Source organism: Aphelocoma coerulescens (genome assembly GCF_041296385.1).
Source record: "Aphelocoma coerulescens isolate FSJ_1873_10779 chromosome Z unlocalized genomic scaffold, UR_Acoe_1.0 ChrZ, whole genome shotgun sequence".
In the NCBI taxonomy this organism is placed as follows: domain Eukaryota; kingdom Metazoa; phylum Chordata; class Aves; order Passeriformes; family Corvidae; genus Aphelocoma; species Aphelocoma coerulescens.
In genome coordinates this window covers 16,012,159-16,032,741 of record NW_027184085.1, presented here as the reverse complement: position 1 = coordinate 16,032,741, position 20,583 = coordinate 16,012,159, and the positions used below count along the sequence as shown (strand labels likewise).

General features: G+C 40.6%; 1 protein-coding gene across 1 annotated transcript; it reads left to right on the top strand.

Moving 5' to 3' along the window:
* Positions 1–15,878: 15,878 nt before the first annotated feature.
* Positions 15,879–19,725, top strand: LOC138103147 (molybdopterin synthase catalytic subunit). Its single transcript, XM_069001195.1, has 4 exons — positions 15,879–15,999; positions 16,862–17,015; positions 18,392–18,515; positions 19,620–19,725. The coding sequence occupies exons 1-4, from the start codon at positions 15,879–15,881 to the stop codon at positions 19,686–19,688; spliced, it is 468 nt and encodes a 155-aa protein (XP_068857296.1). The 3' UTR covers positions 19,689–19,725.
* Positions 19,726–20,583: the final 858 nt, after the last annotated feature.

Here is a 20,583-nt window from a genome sequence, read left to right as displayed (position 1 = left end):
TCCTGAGAAGCATTCTCAAGATGTAGCAACAGAAGCACAGAGGAAAAGAATGATTACCTTGGGGTCACTGGAGGAGGCTGTGTAGTATTTGAGCCCCTATTAGGTTTGTTACAGATCACATTTATTTCCCAGGCCTGAGATCTGAGTACTGAGCCCAAAGGAAATTCCATATACTTTTCTACTTTGGAGAGTTTACTTTTACAGGGAAAGCTTTATTCCAGATTAGTTGAGTAATCCATAGGCCCTGGTGTAAAGGTAGGATCTTACTTAATATTCTAGCAATTTCTGATTGTAACTTCAAATATTTTTTTTTCAGTTTAGCTAATCACTTGTGAGTCTTTATTTTGACAAACTAATCACAGAGTCTGGATTTATTCTCAAAATATAGGACAATTTTACTTTTCAGGAACTACTCCTAAGTATGCGCAACATCATGGCCTGTGTCTTGGAGCTATCAGCACCCTGACTCCAGCTGCATAGAGCAGCTGCTGATGTGCATGGACAGCAAAATGAAAGACACTCAACCTCATTAATTTAAACCTTCATTTCTTTGACAACAGCATGCCTATCTTCATGGACAAGTTTCTGACCTGTTTCTTCTTTGGATTTAATTTTGAGAGAACAATTACATCCTAGTATCAAACATCTGGAGTTCTTTTTAGATCTCGGTCCAGTTTTTTATTCTTAAATTTATGAATGACTATCAAAAGACTTTATCAGTAGTGAGTTTCTACTTACATATCATTGTTATATTGGCAACCTTTAGTCAGCAGACCCATGAGCAGTTTATTTTGGCATACGCTGATGAAATAAATGATTCCACTTTCCATCTAGCTCCTACCCATATCTTCTCTCCTGAGCTGGCATCAATGTCCATGCACCTGCATGGTGAACTGATACACTTTCTCTGCAAAGTTTTTTTGGCTGAGGCTGGACATCTTTCAGCAGTTACCACATTTGATTGTGAGGCTGGCCACACTAACCAGAAGTGCTTACAGAATTAAAAATGCTACATGTGTATCTACTATGGCAAGAAATGCTTTTGTTAGTCTTTTAATACTAGGCCAGTAATCATTAGCATCAGATTGATTGAAGTGTATCTGCACATTACCAAAAAAAGGGGTCATCACTAGCTGGTTATCTGCAATACTTTCAGGGTATTCTGATTTTTGAAAAGACTTGTAAGTGCAAATTCTTCAAAAGAGACATTAAATATCCTCATTGCAGAAAGTACATAAAGATGTGTGAAACTCAAGCCGACAGATACCATGCTGCATATAATAAGGAGACATGGTATGTTTCAAAGTTTTGGCTGTTCTTACATTTTGTGGTTTAGACGTATAAGCTTAAGGGGAAATGACAAGATTATTCTTAAGATCAGCTGTAAATTCTGGCCAGCCAGGAAAAAACCTGAAATTTGGTAGTAGTTTTACCCTTGGAAAGGCAGAGAGCCATTTTTTTATTTTAATCAATATTCACTTGCCATTTGTACCAGTCCTGCAGAAGGTCATCAGGTCTCTATAAAAGAACAGGTTTGCAGTTTCCAGAGCCCTGAAAAGCTGCTGTACATGAGTATGGAGTAAGCTTCTCTCAAGCTGCTACAGGTAGTACTTTTGGCACACTCTTGAAACATTCTGTAGTGGATCTAGACTCATTGCAAAGGTGGGGGGAAAAAAAGCTGCTGCCATCTGTCCTGCAGAGCAAACACCATTCAGAAACAAGTATGTTCAGGTCTGCTGCTGCCTGGAAAAAAAGGTTGGGGGTCCCTGTCAGTATATATATTTATTAAATACAACTGCTTATATGTTAATTAAAGGTAAAAATTTGAGGAGTCCAGAAGTCCAGACTGAGGAAGGGGAGGCCAAAAGTCTGCCTTGAGGCTGTGCTGGGGAAAAAAAATGGGACATTCCCCTAATTGGGAAAAAAAAAAAAAAGATAACAGAACATCTTAATTCTACTTGAATACTTGAATATAATTTATACTAGCAAATGTTTGCTTCAGCAGGCAGTTTGACAAAAGTTGCCATAACTGCAGTTGACTGCGGTATCTTTACCAATCATACCACTAAGTGATCTCCAAGGTAGAGATATCTGATAAATCATCTGAGTTAATCTATGGAAAACATGTTAGTGCTTTTCCTCATGGAAGGATTACTCTTTTAATAAACAGATTGTTGAGTTTGGGGGTTTTTTTCCATTAATTTTAATTTTAATCATCATTTCAAATAAGTCACTGGGAAATCAGAAGCCTTTAAGGAAACTTTAGGTCTTGTATCACAGAACCTTCATGTTGTTAGCACATTTGGATTCAGTTTGGGAAACGGTCCACTTGAACCAACTTACTCTTATTTGTGTATCGAAGTGCCAAGGAAGAGGAGCTTTTAAGTATACAGAAAGATACATGTTCTCATTGAATACTTATTAACAGAGAGGAGTCGAAGAAAACACCACACATGATTCCTGTTATTACTTCTAAATTTCTTCTAGAGTTGCCACTTCCCACAGGATGCCCGTGTATTCAAAGCCTGCATGCTTCTGAACTTCTGTCTACCTCACAGCTTTCTCCTGTGTCGCACTGGTGTCCTTATTTGTGTGTTACTTTTAGCACCTGGGTCTCCACATACCAGGTTAACTATTAAAAGTTTCTTATATAGAATTGTAAGCCATGTAGCAGGCAGGTCCTGCTTGATATCCACAAGTGGGTCACCTTGTCAGAGAAGGAGGTCAGGTTACCCATCCAATGTCTAGATACGGCACTTGGGGACGTGGTTCAGTGGTGAAAATGTCGCTATTAGGTTAATGGTTGGACTCAATGGTCTGAGAGGTATCTTCCAACCTTGATGATTCTACGATTCTATGCAGAAGACACCTTTAATCAGACACAAGTTATAGATGCACACCACCACTTAGAAATTGATGGGACTGTTTCACTTAACTTTGGCTGTCTAAAAGTTATGTGTCTAATCTAGTCCCAGATGATCCCACTATAGTCAGTGAAACTGTACAGTTGTCTCTAGATAGCAGATATCTTGCCCAGGATAAGTATCAAAGTTAGACTGGTATAAAAGACCTGAACCACTACCTGAAGATGTCTCCACCTCTTCATCAACTATAAAGGAAACCTAGGCAACAAAATCAAGTTCACTATATTGGACAGCTAAAAGTAGATCACACTGCTTCCATCCTTTCTGACACATTCCCTCTCAGTTTCCCACAGAAATCACTGCTACTCTGGCCAGAGTTGCTACTGCTCTGTGCTACAGCTTCAGTTAACAGTCTTTTGTTTTTCATCTTTTTCTTAGTTCTTCTTGCTCCTGAGATGACTTTGAAACTTTCTCTAAGTTGTTTGCACCACTTAGATGCAAGAGGCTGTGACTCATATGTGCCAAAAATCCTGGCACACAGAGTGTTATCAGCTTTACAAGTCCCCTCAGGTATGGACACTCCTACAGTGCTTAGGCCACTGACCCTCTCATGGCTTTACTAAGCAACAAAGCTACATTTTCTGCCTAACTCCTGTTGGCTCAGTGTGCATGCTGAAGTCTTAGGTTCTCTCCTGTGCATCATTAGATTTGTATATATGCAGCTAATCTAGCCTTCTAGATAGCTGATCAAATACTTTATGGATCAAGCAGAACCTCTTCTATTGTAACACTTGAAATACTTACTGGCTGTTTTATTTAAATAAAAAAAAACAGGCTATTAAGTTGACATTTTGCACTAGGATTTTCAGTAGATTCACATTTTCTCAATTTTTTAGTACCTGTTCCAATGCTCAGGTTACTTCTCATGCGACAAAACATGTTTCTGTCAGTAACTCTGCTTTAACAAGGACTGAGGATAGTTTAACACCTTTTCTGATTTTTCCAGCTGCGTGGGATCTCTGCTGAGAAGAAATTTTCCTAGGATTTCTCCACTCCACTCAGAGAACTCAGGAAGGAAGTTAATTTCTTCAAAATCATTCTTTGGAAAAGCCTATGGGCTTACACTACTTAGAGTCTAGGGAGATTAGCCTCACTAGGCTAAAACTTCTTGTGAATATTCTCTGAAGCATTTTTGAAGTCCCTGACAAGTTTTTCTTTCCTTCAAAAAGCTGTCGAATTGATTTCAAAGAAACATAACCTTTATGTTTCTTCATGTTTTGTGCACTCTCCTCTGTCAAACCCTGCAGTCTGCTTGGGTAAACTTCCCTATGCAGGTAACAGACTGATACCTCCTCCTTACAGCATGCAGTCTTGCTGGTCCCTGGGGAAAGCCTCAAGCCTTTGTGGTTTTGATTGCCTGACACTTTAGGAGACAGGAGAGAAAACTGTACATTGGTCAATAATCTTAATATTCAGCAGGGAAAGGAAGGGGACAAGCTTGGTCTTGGATCCTCAGCCTAACCCAGAGTACAGTATCAATTACTCTCTGCCTTTATTTTTTTTTTTTTTTAAGATTATATAACTTTTATTATATATAAAAATAAAATATTAAAAATAACCTGATTGTATGCTTGCCTACGAATGGAATGGGTGTTGACTGCATATTGTTGTGGGTTTAATAAGAATGAAGCTAAAACCTTGGGATTTTTGTTCTGTTTTCAAAGCTAAGAAATAATAAAGTTTTCAAATTTTAATGAATGTTCCCTCAGATTCTATTATGTAGCCAAGTTAAAAAATAATTTTGATTTTCTTTCTTTTAAAAACTTAACATCCCCACATCTCTATGTGATTAAAATATATTTCAAGATTTCTGTTGCATGTAGAGTCTAGGGAAGTGAAAATATTGCTGCCCTAAGAATTGGAAAAAAACGCCAAATTTGGAGAACTGTAACATTTAACTGCTTAATCTTTACTCTAGCTCTGTAAAGATGGAATGACCATTGATAAACATGTTCATCTCAGAAACAGATTACACACTGGTCCAAGAATAAGATGTCAGCTGGTGCCCTCATGTGGATAAGTGTGCCATTATATATAATGGAAAATGAAACTTTTAGTCGAAACAAAGCCACAGAAACTTTAGCATCTCAGATTTGCACACAGAATTTGGACAGATTGTTTAAGGGTCTTTAATTATTCACTTGCAGTATAGGCAATGCCCTTTACTTAGTTGTAAGCAGGATTTTCTACCTGGATGCCAGGATATAGCATAGCTCTTAATGTAAATTTTAAGTATGAAACTGAACTCATTCTTATCTGCAGAACCACAATCTCTCTCCCTCAAAAAACCCCTATGGATTCATTCTAAAATGTAGAAGTTATCAAGTGACTGGCTTTCAGAACTAATCACACAACCTTTTTCCAGGGTTTGGAAAAATTTCAACAGAATATAATCTTTTTGAAGAAATGCCTTTTTTATTTACAAAGAAAGCATTCCAGCTGCCAGCCATCACAGAGAAGAGTTGAATAAGCACAGGGCATATGGGCTGGTGGAAATAATTCCCTACTGATCAGCCTCAGTGGAAGAAATTATCAGTCCAGATCTAGACGTGGTTTTCTGGAAGTGTGCAAAACAGGTAAGTGAAAAGCACAGATAAGAATACTAGTTCAGTTTTATTTACTGACTGTGTGATGATGAACATCTGCAGACCGTCAGCTGAGATCCTGTGGATGGCAAGTAGGTAAGTATGAGAGCAGGCATGATGCAAGCTGCAGCCCACTCCCTGCCATGGACAGAGCAGGTACACTTCTACTGTCTACTGTACAACTGTTCCTTTGGAGTGCTTATAAATGTGTACGCATTTTTAACTCTATTACATGTAAATGTTAAACTCTAAGTATAGAATTAATCAAGTTGTGCAGTATTCTACAGAGCCAGCTATATAATATTTACATCTTAAGTGTAAGGAAGATTGAAGCAAAACTTCCAGAATGTTTTAACAGATACCAAAAGAATCACCCTGTCATATAACCAGAATCTAAACCTAAGATGGACTGCTATTTGCAGAATACCGTCACAATTGTGCTGTCTATGCCCCCAGTGGCAGCTAAAGACACTGACCTGCAATAAAGATACTAAACTAAAATATTAATCTGAAATAATAGTAAGTAAAACTTCTGCAAAACTTCCACTTCAAAGCTGAGTAAAGCAGCAACAATGATTATAAAGAATTGAAAGGCAAGGTAACTGCAATCTGTAATTTGACATTACAAGTTCTGAACCGGTAGATAAAGAGGTTGACTTCATTTCCATCTGCCACCCACAGATCTGAGTAGTTCCTGGGGAATTCCATTGGCTTCAGCAAACTGATATTGTGAAATGCTGCTTACTTCGCGCTGTGTTTCAAATTCTTACACATCATGATAACTAGAGTGCCAACAATTTAACAGTTTTACATCTGGGAGTGTAAACTAACAATGTATTATTTACCTGCCAACCTTTCACATCTCCCTGCCCTAGGTGCTTTACAAAAGAAGGACAGAAACGCATACAAACCCACTGAAATACTACAAATGAGAGATATTTTATCTTTCTAAACATTATTTCAGATATCTGATTTGATAGCATCCAAAATTTCTTGCCCTTTAACCACTTTGTAACAGAAATTCAAGAACTTTGCAGGAAGCAATGCATTTTTGACAATACAATCTTTTTTTTTTCCAAGACAAATAACATATTTGATATTTTAAATATTTAGATTATCCAGATCAAATATTAGCCAGGCAGTTCAGTACAAGGCACTTTCTAATAGAGGTTCTGTGGGTTAAAACTTGCACTTTCCTTTGGCACTGATTACGTTAGCATCAACACTGAATGCCCGAATGCCCTTTCCCATCATTCTTCAGAGCATGTGTTGTACAACTTAATAATCATCCAAAACTCCATAACTGGCTTTATTTGAATGATGATGGTGTGCATTCTAGTTTAACACAAGCTTGAGATACCTTTTTGGGTAAAGGAGAGTATAAAAACGAAAGAGGTCACCTCTCTAAGAATACTATAGTTGCCAACAGAAAAGAAAAACACTTTTATACAAACCCTGAAAAATTGTGGATTTTTAAAATCTCATTGAAGGAGTTACACATTTCATTTACTGCTGTTGCTCAATAAAAATAAATTCTTGTAGAAAAGACTTGCCCATAAATGCGACAGCTGAACAGAAAGACTTGTGTGCCTATGAATTATAGTTCCGGACTGCTTATACTCTGCCTTAAAGCTGTGTATTCTTTCTCTGTACTTGTGCAATGCAATTATATTAGAAGGCGCTCTTAAAACTGGGTGATCTATTGGTTTAGGGAGCTAAAGATTAATTCCAGATGTAGTCATGCTCTTCTAGCCCTTCAAAAAGTAACTACTGCACCATCTGTTTTGTAATAGACAATTTCAAAGAGTGCCAAGGGGAATGTTAAATACATTGGTCAAATGGCCACAATATACCTCACACACAAGAATCCTAGAGGTCACAGTGCCTCAGACAGAGTCATATTTCCAAGTTCTTCTCTCCATTGTTCCACTATGGAAACTCAAAGAAAAGCTCTTCTTCCTCCCAAAATAGTACGGAGATGTTTTCCAGATTATTACCAGTGTTGACATGTACGAGGCCAAATTCAGACCTGAATTCAGTGGAATGACTGGAATTCACAGTGACATGTCTCCCATACCTGCCTCACTTCTGGATCCTTGTAGATTATTCCAAATGGTTTTTTGGAGCTTTTTGGGGGGTTGGGGTGTTGGTTTTTCTCTTTTATTCCTTGTTTGTTTGGTTTTTTTAAATGAAATCAATAGCAAGAATTTAATGCTAAAATGACTTCGAATTTGGCTGGTTACCCAAGGAAAATGAAGGGTGCATGAGGTAATGAAGGGTTATTCCAAGTCATGAGTGATAATTTTTATTTTTCCTAGTTATTTAAGGAAGTCTGAAGTAAAGGAATTGTCTCTGTTCTTCTAAATAAAGCCTTATGCATCAATATCTACATCTCAAGCGTATTAAAAAAAGAGCACTCAGGTCAGCCATCAACATGGCCTAAATTCTTCGCAACAACAAAACTGGAGTAAAAAGCATTCTCTGAAGATTTCCCAAGTATAAATCTGAACTTCAGAGCAGCAACTCATGATTTATACCAAACAGTCCTGAGAAAAGATCTAAAATGAAAACAAAGGGAAACAGAAAATCTGCTAGAAATTAGAGAATCACAATCTTGTGCAGTCCTAGAGAGGCTTTTTTTTTCTGCAGTGACATTAGGTAAATAATGGTAAAAAGAATTAAAGATTAACAACATGTCTCCAGTTCATTCCTCTTTGGTTTTCGCAGTGCAGCCAGTCATATTTTATACCAATTCTTGTAATAAGCTGTTACAAAATTATCTTAGGACTAGGAGACAGGCTAGTGTGCCCATGCTGTATATGTATTGCTGACTTTGCTGTGGTTCTCTCTCTTCAACATCACATGTAGACATTCAACATCACATGCAGAATCAGTGTTTTAGACTGTAAGCATAGTGTCTGGGCATACTCCAGCTACATCTAAAAGTTCAAAGGTTGCTGCTGGTAAATAAGAAAGAATTTAGTAGGAAAAACACCCCCCTATGATTCCTTAGTATTATTAAAACTGAACTTCTTTTAAGTCACTATTTGGGCAGTGTAAGGAAATCCCATACATACAGGACAATTTGCACTTTTTCAGGATTAAACATTATTAAAGAAAAGTTGGAAAGTGGAATAGGAAATACCTGCTTTGGAGGACTTTATAACATAACTTTTTAGAAATTTTAGACATCTGAAAGAACTACATTCTGAAAGTGTACACATACTACATCCTGGCTAATGTACCTATTGGTGTGGGAGGATACATACACACCTTCCAGCTACAGCAAAGACCCCATTGCTTAGGACAAGATTTAATTGAAAATAGTCAACTCAATAAGTAACAGAACTAGATGTTATACGTTACAGATACTCATACTCCAAACCAAAAGATTCAAGAAGAAAATGGCGCCTGAAAAAATGATATAGAACAGGAAATATTTTAAGGGAAAATCATAGAGAGCTAGTCTATAGAATTATGGATAATTTTGAATCCTGGTCTCTACAGAGCTAACATATCTCCTCCAGAGCTATAAAAACACCTCTTATTTAATCTTATGTAGGTATCCATAGTCTCCTCCCAAAAAACATCAAACAAGCCAAACAACCAAACAATCAAATAAAATCAATCTGGATCAAACTCATTCTTGCAAACCAAGCAGTGTAGTTGCCCCACCTCTTGCTGAGGCTGATGTTCCTGAAAGATAAGACCTCCAGAATTAAGAGGTACTCAGGGAGAATTTTGTTTTAGACACTAATACTACATCTCAGAGATGGAGATCAAAGAAAGAAAATTCAGAAGAAAAAAGAAAGAAATCCAGAAGCAACGCTTCTCTCCTTATTCCATAGTTTTCTTAACCCTAAATGTACAGATAAATCCTTCAAAGCTCACTGTTTTCTAGGCTGAGAGGCTAATTTTCTCCATCTGAGCCCAGCACTTCCTCACTTCACTCTATGAACACCTATGGTACACCTTTTGCATGGGAAAAATGTGCCAGCCACTTGCTAGCTACTGGCTGGGTCATACACACCATGTCAAAGTGATCTATTCCATTTAAGATGTATAGATCCAAAATTACACAGCCCAGAGTAAAATGAAACCAATTATTTTATTCACTTGACACATGCTGTTTTTAGGAGAGTTCAATTTGTAACACTAGTTAATCATTCACAAAAGAACACAATTTTAAAAAGTAACTTATTTGTTCCTCACAGCAGAGGATTAAGACACAGTGTACTGAATAACTGGTGCAATACAATTGCTCTGCAGAAATGATTGTATTTCTATCACACACTTTTTGGAAAACGTAATCACTTTAAGTTTCATTGTGTTTGTAACTCAGAGGCAAGAATTATTACGCAGAAAGGTCTGCTTCCTTTCTCAGCCATCTTTTTAATTCTTTATTTGAGGGCCTTTTTTTTTTTTTTTTTTTTACTGACAGTGTTGCATCCAGCAAGGATTGATGTTCATATCCAGGGAAGGGCAACAGAGCTGGTGAAGGGTGTGGAGCACAAGTCCTGTGAGGAGCAGCTGAGGGAGCTGGAATTGTTTAGCCTGGAGAAAAGGAGGCTCAGGAGGGACATTACCACTCTCTACAACTCCCTGAAAGGAGGCTGTAGCCAGGTGGGGGTCTCTTCTCCCAAGTAACACGCAGCACGACAAGAGGAAGTGGCCTCAAGTTGCACCAGAGGAGGTTTAGTTTGTATATGAGGAACCATTACTTCACTGAAAGGGTGATCAGGCCTTGGAACAGGCAGCTCAAGAAAGTGGTGGAATCACTGGCCCTGGAAGGGTTCAAAAAACCTGGGGATGTGGGATGTGACACCCAGGGATATGGTCTAGTGATGCTGGGGTAACGATTGGACTCAATGATCTCAATGGTCTTTTCCAACCTTAACAACTCAATGACCACCATCCCAAATCACAATGACTGACCACAAACTCTGTGTCACTGATGACAGGAGAAATGGGTGTGCATCTCTTTACAAACGACTAGATAACCTGAAAGAACCAATCAGGATCTGGAAGAATGGGTGTGGGGGTGCATGTTGGAGGGGAGATATGCAGTATGCCGATCTGGAAGGCTGTATCTTCCTAGTACCTCACCCAATGGGGAAAGTAGGATGACGTTTAGAATAAATGGAGGCTGTGTCCCCTAAAAACTCGAGACACTCCAGATGGGTATGCCCCCACAGGATCTCCCTAGTTTTGAGTAAAGTTGATTTTTGCAGAACTCCTCTGTCTTGTTTGTGGACACTGGCCTATGGCAATATGATTTTCTGCACACTGGTAACAACCGTGGACTTGACCTGGTTTGTCTGCCTGGAGGAGCTCCTCCATTACTGCTGTGAGGTTATGAGTGTCACCAGACAAGCACTGCAGAAACAACCCTCGCCACCCACAAGGAATCGGTGCACAGTTGTCCGTTGTGGAACAACTGCTGTAGGTCTCTCGGCAGCACTTTCTACACACACCATGCCACTCTTCCCTCCCGGTGAAAGCCAGCGTTTTCCCACCCTCTGTCCTTCCATGCTTAGCTACTGAAGGCAAAGGTGTAGTTGTCCATCCCGCGCTAAAACAGGCCCTAACCCTGAAATACTGTGTCTTGAGACGGATCCGTGGCTTTTACACGCCAACTATACCTGTGCATTTGGTAGATGTTTAACACGGGCAAGGCTGTGGACGCGTAATGTTTGCGAACATCTGCAATCCCGATGCGCGCGGGGCTCCGAGTCCCCCTGAACATCCGGCTTGTAAAAGTGCCGTCCCCAAAACCTCAGCCTGAGTTTTGGGGCAAAGCCGCGGCCTCTCCCACCTTCGCCACCCACCCGTCCGGGACAGGAGCCCGGGCTGCCCGGCCCGACAGCGCAAGCGGGGCCTCCCCGCTCCCGGCCAGGCCGCAGGGGGCGGTCCGGGCCCGGCTCCGCTCGCCCGGGCGCAGGCGCCGCCGTGGGCCCGCGGCTGAAGGCAGCTTGCCCCGGGACGGCGGCTCCATGCGCTGCCAGGTAGGTGCAACCTGCCGGCGACCCTGCGGTCGGCCCGGCCGGAGGCTCGGCCGGTGCCGGGCAGTGCAGGGAGGCAGGGCTCCCGCTGCTCCTGGCCTCGGCGGGCAGCGGGAACGGCCTGGGCGGCGGGAGCGGGGCGCGGATCCGCGGTCACTCACCGCCCCCCGCCTTCTCCGCCTTTTCCCCTCTCTCCTGACAGCCGGGGTAGCAGATACGCGGCAGAACCGATCGGCTTCGAGAAAAGCCAGGGAAAGCTTTTCCTGGCGCTCTCGTTCCGGTTGTGTGCTGGTATTTTGGGAGCAGTGTTTTGGGCAGGCCCCGCGCCCCTGAGCGCTGTTTGTTCCCCCGGCAGGTCTCGGTGCTGTATTTCGCCAGGAGTGCGGAGCTGGCGGGGCTGCGCTGCGAGACCCTCTCGGTGCCACGGGAGATCACCTCTCTGCAGCTCTGGGAGGAGATCGTCAAGGCTCACCCCAGGTATCCAGGAACTTACCCTTACGGTGCACAAAGAAGTCTGGTTGCCTTTTTTTATTATTATTTTTTTTTTTATTTCATACGAATTCGGCGTTTAGCATTGAGCTGGAACACATAGCAATACTTCGACAGCACAAAACCAGTGGCGCTACCGCCTTCTTTTGGTAACCTGCACCAAATGTTTTTTATTTTGCACAGCTGGAAATGTAGTAGCTTTATGTATACACAAGGAAAGCCCAGGTCCAGTACATGTATGCAGAACTGGGCCTCAGAGATACACGTGGCCCATTGTCCAGGAGGGCTGTGGTGTGGTAACCTGAAAGCTGTACTGTTATTAGCCTGTGGAGAAGGTGAGATGTCTCAAGGAGGGATCAAGCACAGCCAGGACAATAAATGAGAAATAAATTATAATATGCAGGTGTTTTCAGTCTCTTAGGTTAGACATTCAGAAGAAGTTCTTCACTGAAAGGGTTCGTAGACATTGGAATGGGTTGCCCAGGGAGGTGGAGAAGTCACTGTCCTTGAAGGTTTTTAACGAAGGACTGGGCTTAGTGCCATGATCTAGTTGACATGGTGGTGTTCAGTCATAGGTTGAACTTGATGGTCTCAGAGTGCTTTTCAAATTTAATTGATTCTGTGATTAACTACTGTAAGCCATTGGTACGAGTTTATGGCACACCCTGGAAGGCAGGTCAGGAAGGGAACTGAAGCCCCCACAGGCTTCCATCCACTCAGCCCTGACACAGAAAATAAGCTCAGCCACTTCAATGCTTTGAAAAAGAACCACACCACTGCTGGTTGCATTTCATGAGGACTCTGGTCCTGAGAAAGCATTGTGTTTGCTGTAAGGGCCTCTACAGTACTGGTGCTCTTTGGGGGTGTCAACAGAAATGTCCCCTCTGTGTAAGGCTGAGGGAAGATGCTCAGTCCTGTCAAGAACAAAGGTGCAACACCATTTTGGAGGGATAGAAGGGGGTAAAAAAAAAGTAAGGTATAAGAGAGGTTGTGGTCCTCAGGATTTAGTGCTCAGTGCTCTAGAATTTCCATAACTTTGGACTTACATGTCAAAGTCTTCCTTTAGGCACAACCTTTCTTTAGTAAAATACTCTCAACACTATGAAAGAAATGAGCTATTTAACAGTGGTATCTGTTTACAAGGGAGAAACTCTTTACAAAATGCTGGACCGGGGGCCTTTGAGTTGAAATAAAGTGTGTTTGGGTGGGAGAGGCAGTAGGGAATGTGTGTATTTTACTTTGCAGCCTATTCCTCTGTGTCAGATGCAGCAGTAGCATCATTGGTCGTTTTGCCATAATTTGTCAACTTTTTCCCTCTATGAATGATGACTTGGGGCAGCACAATTTGCATTTGCAGTTACTTCACAGCGGCCTCCTTGAAAAATGCTTCTGTTCCTAGCTTTGCTGGAAAAACTCAATATAATTGAAGGGCATTGACCACAGACTTCTATTCATATTGCTAATGGATATTCAAATTGCATCTTGAGCATACTTGACAGTGCTCTTCTGTTCCCCAACTAATTAGCTTGCAAGGGACTTCAATTAGAGCCCGTCCTTCTAATGGGCACTTCAGTTTCATGGTTATGTGCAGTTCTTTAGTGGCTTGCTTTGCTTTCATACAATTCCTCCCTTCAGTCTGTCCTCTGAATCAGTGCTACTGATTCAGAGGACAGACTGAACAGTGCTCAGCCTGCTACTGAACAGGGCTCAGCCTGTGCCTTGACTACTTTTGTCTATCCGGCTGGTAGGAAATAAGATGATTTTTACTTCTATTCTTTTGGTATGCTTATTTGTTACTAGGCAATACAGCTGAGCTGGCTGTGCCAGATTTTGTAGTCTCAAACAAGAATTGTTATTATCCCTGCACCATCTGAAGTAAAGTGCAGTTCTTTTTCTGGTGTCTTACTGCTGTGGCCCTCATGCTTGCTGTGTAATTGCACTTAGTCCTGGAAATGACTCCCTGTCTCATGATATCCAGAGCTATGGACTCTCTCAGCAATATCTCACATAAAAAAATATGTAGAAGATCTGCCAGAAGACACATCACATTTACTCTCTTAGTTCTGTGGCCGCTCCTTATCAATAGCAGATTTCAGACCTGTAAGTAAGTGCAAAAGACCAAAAGCCTCATAAAGTCTGAGCACGCACAACAAGAGCAACTCTTTGACCACTGAATCTTCATGAGATCTCATGAACAGCATACCATAATGCTTCATGGTGTGTAAGAAAATTACTCCAGTCCAGCCAGACTGCATCAGGACAATATTTGCTTCTAATTCCAAATTGGATGGTTGCTGCCTCTTGAGTTACCAACTTCTTTATTGTAAGCTTCTGAAGTGGGTCTAGTATGCACTGGTTTGTTCTGACATAGGCCTATGACAAATTCAATTCCTGATTTCTGAAAATCACACTGATCTTGTTTCTTCCTGGCCATTACAAAAAAATCCAAGATTAGGAGGTGGGTGTTTGCTGTATTTTTGACAGTGTCTTGGAAGCAATGTTGTGCAAGTCTCAGTGGTTTACCTCAGCTGCCCTAGACTGTGTACCAGTTTGCTGGTGATTTAATGAAATCTCATCGTTAAATGCAAACATTGTTTGGAAGCCTATTTATGCTCTTGCCAATCCCCCTCAGGCTTGCTGTCATCCGGGATCAAGTGGTTTTTGCTGTTCGGCAGGAGTACGTGCTTCTTGGAGATCAGCTCCTGGTCCTGCAGCCTGGAGACGAGGTTGCCATCATCCCACCGATTAGTGGAGGCTGAACCTGTGCAGGTTCTGTTAGGTAGGTATCACTCATTGCCTAGTTTCCTGTGGTGTGTAATCCTGTGCTAAAATACCTCAGGAATTCTGTATGATGTTACAAGAACCTTTTCTTGTTTAGGTCTGGAGATGTAGCTGCAATTCTCTCCCTCCACCCCAGTACTCTTTTGAGAGAACCCAGCTTGTATTTCCGTCTGGAGAGTGCAGTTGTGCTGAGCAGAAACTATAAGCCAGTGCTGCTGTAAATGATTAACATGTATTCAGTAAATGGAAGACACTTGGCAGAGAGGTCAGGCATTGCTTTAAATCTGGTTTTTAGGTCTTGTTACTCTTTCCTGGTTGTTTCTTCCTACCAATAGACACTTGGCTTGCCTAAATAAGATAATAATGAAAAATTTCCTGCCACTTTTTAACAGAAAGATAATATAGAAAAAATAATTGTCTGCTGCTGAGAAATTTTGTTAGTTTGTTGCTGTTAAAGAGGTGTCCTTAGAATGGCTTCATTTCTTTGCCTGCTTTCAAGTGCCTGTCTGTCTATTCACTTGAGCTTGTTCCATTGCTGCTGATCAAAATACTTCTCATTCTTAGGTAATCTGATGACTGGTTTCTACTCAAAAAAGTGAGAAGTATCTCCTGTGTGTCTGAAACAGACTGATAGTATCAGGTCCTGAATGTCCTGGAGAGCATACTCAACTTTAGGATTAGAACTGTAATCGCTGTTTATCAGAAATCTCTGTTATAAATTACTTGATTTGGTAAGTAGGAGGGACTGACAATATCACCACAGCTTTACCAGCACCACACGGTGGTCTGTGCTGGTTGAACGTACTGTTAAACCAGGGCATCAAGCTAGTTATAGTTTCATCCCACTGTATGAGACTTTCCTATCAGAAAGAAATATGTATGCATTAAAACCAGGTCATTGCTTGTTATTTGCAGCTAATATTCTCTTAGTGAGACTGCTGAGAAGTGAATTTCACATGTAGGCTAGTCTCTTGGGCAAATAGGTAGTGCCTGTGTTCTGCATAAATTGAAGCATCAGCACTGGATTAAAAGCAGTTGCCTGATGCTAGTATCTCCATGAACAACAGTCTGTTTGGTTTCAGTTTTTCTAGGGTGATATGGAAGAAAGCGAAGATGTGCCAAAAGATTTTATCAAGCTCAAGTCTGAAAAGCTCTCTGTAGATGAAGTGTCAGAGCTGGTCGTTTCACCATACTGTGGGGCAGTGTCTCTGTTCATTGGTGAGTATCATATTTGTGAGCTAAGTCTGTGGGTATGTTAATAGTCTAATAAATGGAACCTAGGTTGTCCACATCCCGACTTGTAGTTCTCAAATAAATCAGTTCCTGGTCTGAACCCAGGAAGTTTAGAAAACGGGTTCTGAATTATTAGAGCAAGACCATGGCAGCTCATAAATAGCTGCAGTGGGCTGAAGTGGTGAGAAGCTTTCTGGCTGGTATAGCTGTCCTAGGACTGAACAGAACCTCAGCTCTGAAGCAGAGAACTGCTTGGGAGTTGTTCTCCTGTCCCCTGGGATAGAACTTGTTCAAGGTGGGAAATGGAATATTGTGGCTATGCCAGCTTCATGTCCACACCTGTATGTGAGGTCCTGCAACTCAGGTCTGAAAGTGAAGCACTCTTCTACTAATGGGCTGGTGAAGGTAAGGCTGGTAGCTCTGTTCTGTGCTTAATGCACGTGGCACACATATGAAACCCCTTTGTGCTTAAACCTTAGTGCTACTAGGCTCCTAAGTACTGGACATTTAAAAATTGCATGGGCAAATGCCACGTAACTTAGCAGTTACGGCAGAAGATGTCCCAGCCTTGGGTGTTATGGGCTGCAGACCTATATAATGTGTGAACTAAATTCTTCCTTTTTTAGTAAAGATTTATCTTGTTCAAATAATGTCATTATGCAGCCATGATTAGGGGAGGTTGTTTATATTTTCGCAGTGCTGACCTTGACCATAGCAGGACATCCTGGATCTTACTCCGTATTAATATAGTATATATTATTATGCAGTAAATGCATAATAGGTTTTATAAGGATACAATATGTATTATTTACTCAGTGCTTTTAGTTGATAAATCACTTTTGTTTAGGTACTACAAGAAATAATTTTGAAGGAAAAAAAGTGATCCACTTAGAATATGAAGCATATACTTCAATGGCAGAGACTGAAATAAAGAAAATCTGCAGAGATGTTAGACAGAAATGGCCTTCAGTCAAACATATTGCAGTGCACCATAGACTTGGGTATGTATGTCCAGACCCTTCTTCTGCAACTGGAGTATTAATCCTTGTCTGATGCATGGCTATGCTTATGTAGTTGCAGAACCTGCAGGAGTGTTTAGAAACCATAGTGCAGCAAAGCTCTTGCTCTGAAGCTAAGTTTCAAAAATTTTATTTTCAAAACTGTGTTTATTGGTAGGGTTTGCTGGAGTCCATGCTTAGCCTGGCAGGATCTTTGATGCTGGTGTGATGTTTTGAAAGTGGGGAGATATTTCACTCCAGGGAAGTGGAGGCTGTTGGTTTGTTTTGTTCTTTATTTTTAAAAGGTCTGAAGCTGGCAGCACTTTCTTTTTTTCCTCTTTCTCCTGTTGAGAGGCTGCAGAATGTTCTTATTGTCAGATTTAAGTCTATTTATGCTATAAAAAGTCTGAAAGCTTAGGATATGGGGCATAGTAATTGCCAGCCATGCTTGTAGGAAAACCTGTTGTTCCTTGTGTCTTGGATAAGCATTTTCCTTTAGATTCAAAACATGGAATACTAGTGTCTGATGTATTCTTGGGTCTTCCCTGTTTGGGGAAGATTTCTTGCTGAAACTAGCAGGATTTGCAGAAATCCTGAAGGAATTTAGGATGTAATTGCAAAGGGTAAGTAAGATACTAGGTCTGAGGGGTAATTTCCCTAGATTTCCTCTACAGTCAACAGAGAGGGTGGCTGTCTTGAGGGCATCTCAAAGCATTTAAGCTGAGATTTCTTCTTATGGACTGTGCTGGAGAAGTCTTACTATTCAGGGAGGACTGGGAGGCAGATTTTGGGAATAGTGCAATTGTGAGGAGGCACACAAAACCTTGTGCTTCTGTTAAGTTTGTAACACAACACACCAAGTAGGAAACTTCAGAATGTAAAATCAGGATTCATCAAAAATTGGGTTTCATTGCAAAATCTGCATAGTGTGAGGCGCTTAATTTCTTCTTTCACAAATTCTTATGCAAACTGAAATGATTTCTTAGGTTTTCAGATAAGAACTGGCTGTTCTACTTGTTATTGTTCAGTATTAAGCCAGCTTCCACTAAGTTTCCTATGTATTGTTACAAGTTAACAACTTCCCCCTCTTAATTCCATAGGCTTAATTTAAAAAAAAGGAAGAATGGAAGAAAAAAGCCTATGTCTGGTGGGCTTATTTATTCTAAAGTGTGGAATTCTAACATCTGGTAGTGCTTTTAGTTGTGGTTTTCTTTCTTTTAAAAAGTGTATAATCTTTTGGATGTGGTTTGACACTTGCTTCATATGAATGAGTCAGGAGAGCATGTGACCAGAATACTGACGTGACATGGCTACAACTTTTGGATACTCTTGATGTTAAGTGTTAGCTAAAGCTGCTGTTGTTCCTCTTCTCTCCCTAGTGTGGTTCCAATAACTGAAGCAAGTGTAATTATTGCAGTCTCCTCTCCACACAGAGCAGAATCCCTTGAAGCTGTAATGTACTGCATCAATACCTTAAAAGCATCTGTCCCGATATGGAAAAAGGTATGTCTGGGGACAAATTCAAATTTAGGCATATGCTAGTCTTAGACGTCTGGGCTGCCTTAGAAGCATTACAGGCAGCTGCTCCAGATGGGTTGTCAGTGTCTAGCACCAGTGAGTTCCCTCTAATGCAGCCGGGCCCATATGTGGCAGGTAGAGTATCTGGAGGATTCTCCTGTACCTGTACCACCCATCTCCTCTTTATTTTGAAGCCATCCTGGGGTCAAAGTAAAGAAAGCCTGAGCTCTCCTCTTTTGACTAGCAAAACTCAGTTCTGCACAGGCTTGTGCAAGAACTTTTGAGTCCGCTTTGCTTTGGACAGCATTGCAGTTTGCAAGTAAAAGGAGCATTTCTTGTCTTTCTCTTTTCCGCTCATTGCTGTGGCCATGAGAAGGCATAAAACATTAAGCAACAGCACACAATGAAGGGATGAGCAGAAGTCCCAAAGCTAATATAGGCACACAACAGTGTGTGGAGAAACCAGCCCAGGTCTAGAAAGAGTCTCATTGTATAACCACAGTGATGCATGCAAGTAATGAGCATTATCTCTGCCTTCTCTCCCTGGCAGAACTTGGCATGGGGTTAACAGTGATATTCTCTGCACTACACTTTTCTGATGCCTACTTGAGGAGACTGAAGTTCTCTCAGAATGAATAGTCAGGGACTCTGAATTTGCTGCTTAAGACTGGACTGCAGCTGGGTCATCCAGTCTGTCCTTAGGATCTGATAGTAATGTATTTAGTGTAATAATGTAATTTTTTTTAATATTGACATTTTGTTACATCTAAATACTCTTCTCAAAATGATGGTACAGTAGGCTAATGTGGCAGTATGAATGCTGTGTATTCTACAGTTTTTACATAATTTCTTCTATATCTCTGTGTTCAATTGACTTCAGTATAGGTGGGCCCTTTTAAATTCAGTGGGGATCAGCCCAAGGTTCAGCCAAGTTTGTATGATCTAAGGGTGCTGCCCTCTCTTCTGCTTGCCAGCCAAGTGCTGTTGTGATCAGTAAATAATAGTGGAATGGCTATTGAGTTATTTGGCCTGGTTTGTGGCTGTATGTAGCAGACTCACAATATTTCCCATTCTTTGTTTATATTACAGGAGATTTATGAGGATGAATATTCTTGGAAAGAAAACAAGGAATGCTTTTGGGCAAATTCAGAAAAATAATTGTACTCTTTCAAAAATAAAGTGTTACTGTTCCTGATGAGCATGTTTACCTATGAATTTTTACAGAGTATCTCTATGTTTCTAAACAGTTCTTATAGATGTTTCAATCTCAATCATGTAGTTTGGACTGAGTGAAAAGGATGAGGATTAATTAGGGGTTTTAGGTGTTCTTAACTCTGCTTTGGAATTTCCTTTTTGTGCATTTTAACATGGAGTGAGTTTTTAAAAGCATCTTCCCTAAAATTCTTGGTTGTAAGGTGTTTAGACTACTCTTTGATAAATACTGTTTTAATGCTTTTACCTTGGTAGTCGGTGTTCTCTGTCTGCATGGGAGGTCACCACAGGACAATTGCATTTTTTTTAATCTTAAAGAAGGTTTCAGAGAGGTTTAATTTTATATGACTGCAGACTTAGTTTGCAAGCTTTATGCTATTTTGACGTTCTTGTAACATGAAAGCTACTTGAAGTAGATGAACTATTTTAGCACAGACAGAGAAGAAAATACAAATCATACCCCAGAGTTATTAACTTTTTAGTAGTGGTTATGTTCCAGTACCTCTGTCTCACAGAAACATTTTTACTGTGCAGCTGGTGTTAGAAAATAATTGCATTAAAAAAATATGGATAGAGATTGATTCAAAGTTAAATCTAGTACTCTACCAGCAAAAGACTTGCATTAGGAATAACATGCCAACCTGTAACTACTTAATGATGTCTAGACAAAATTTTGAAGGTGACTTTTTGGTTGAGTAAGTATGGTGCTGCAGGGAAAAAAAACCAAACCAGCTATTATTACAAATACACAACTATAATGTAATTAGTTTTAGTAATTGGACTTCATATATGTTAGGATTAAAATTCATCAAATGGAATAATTTTTCAAAGAAAAGGGAGT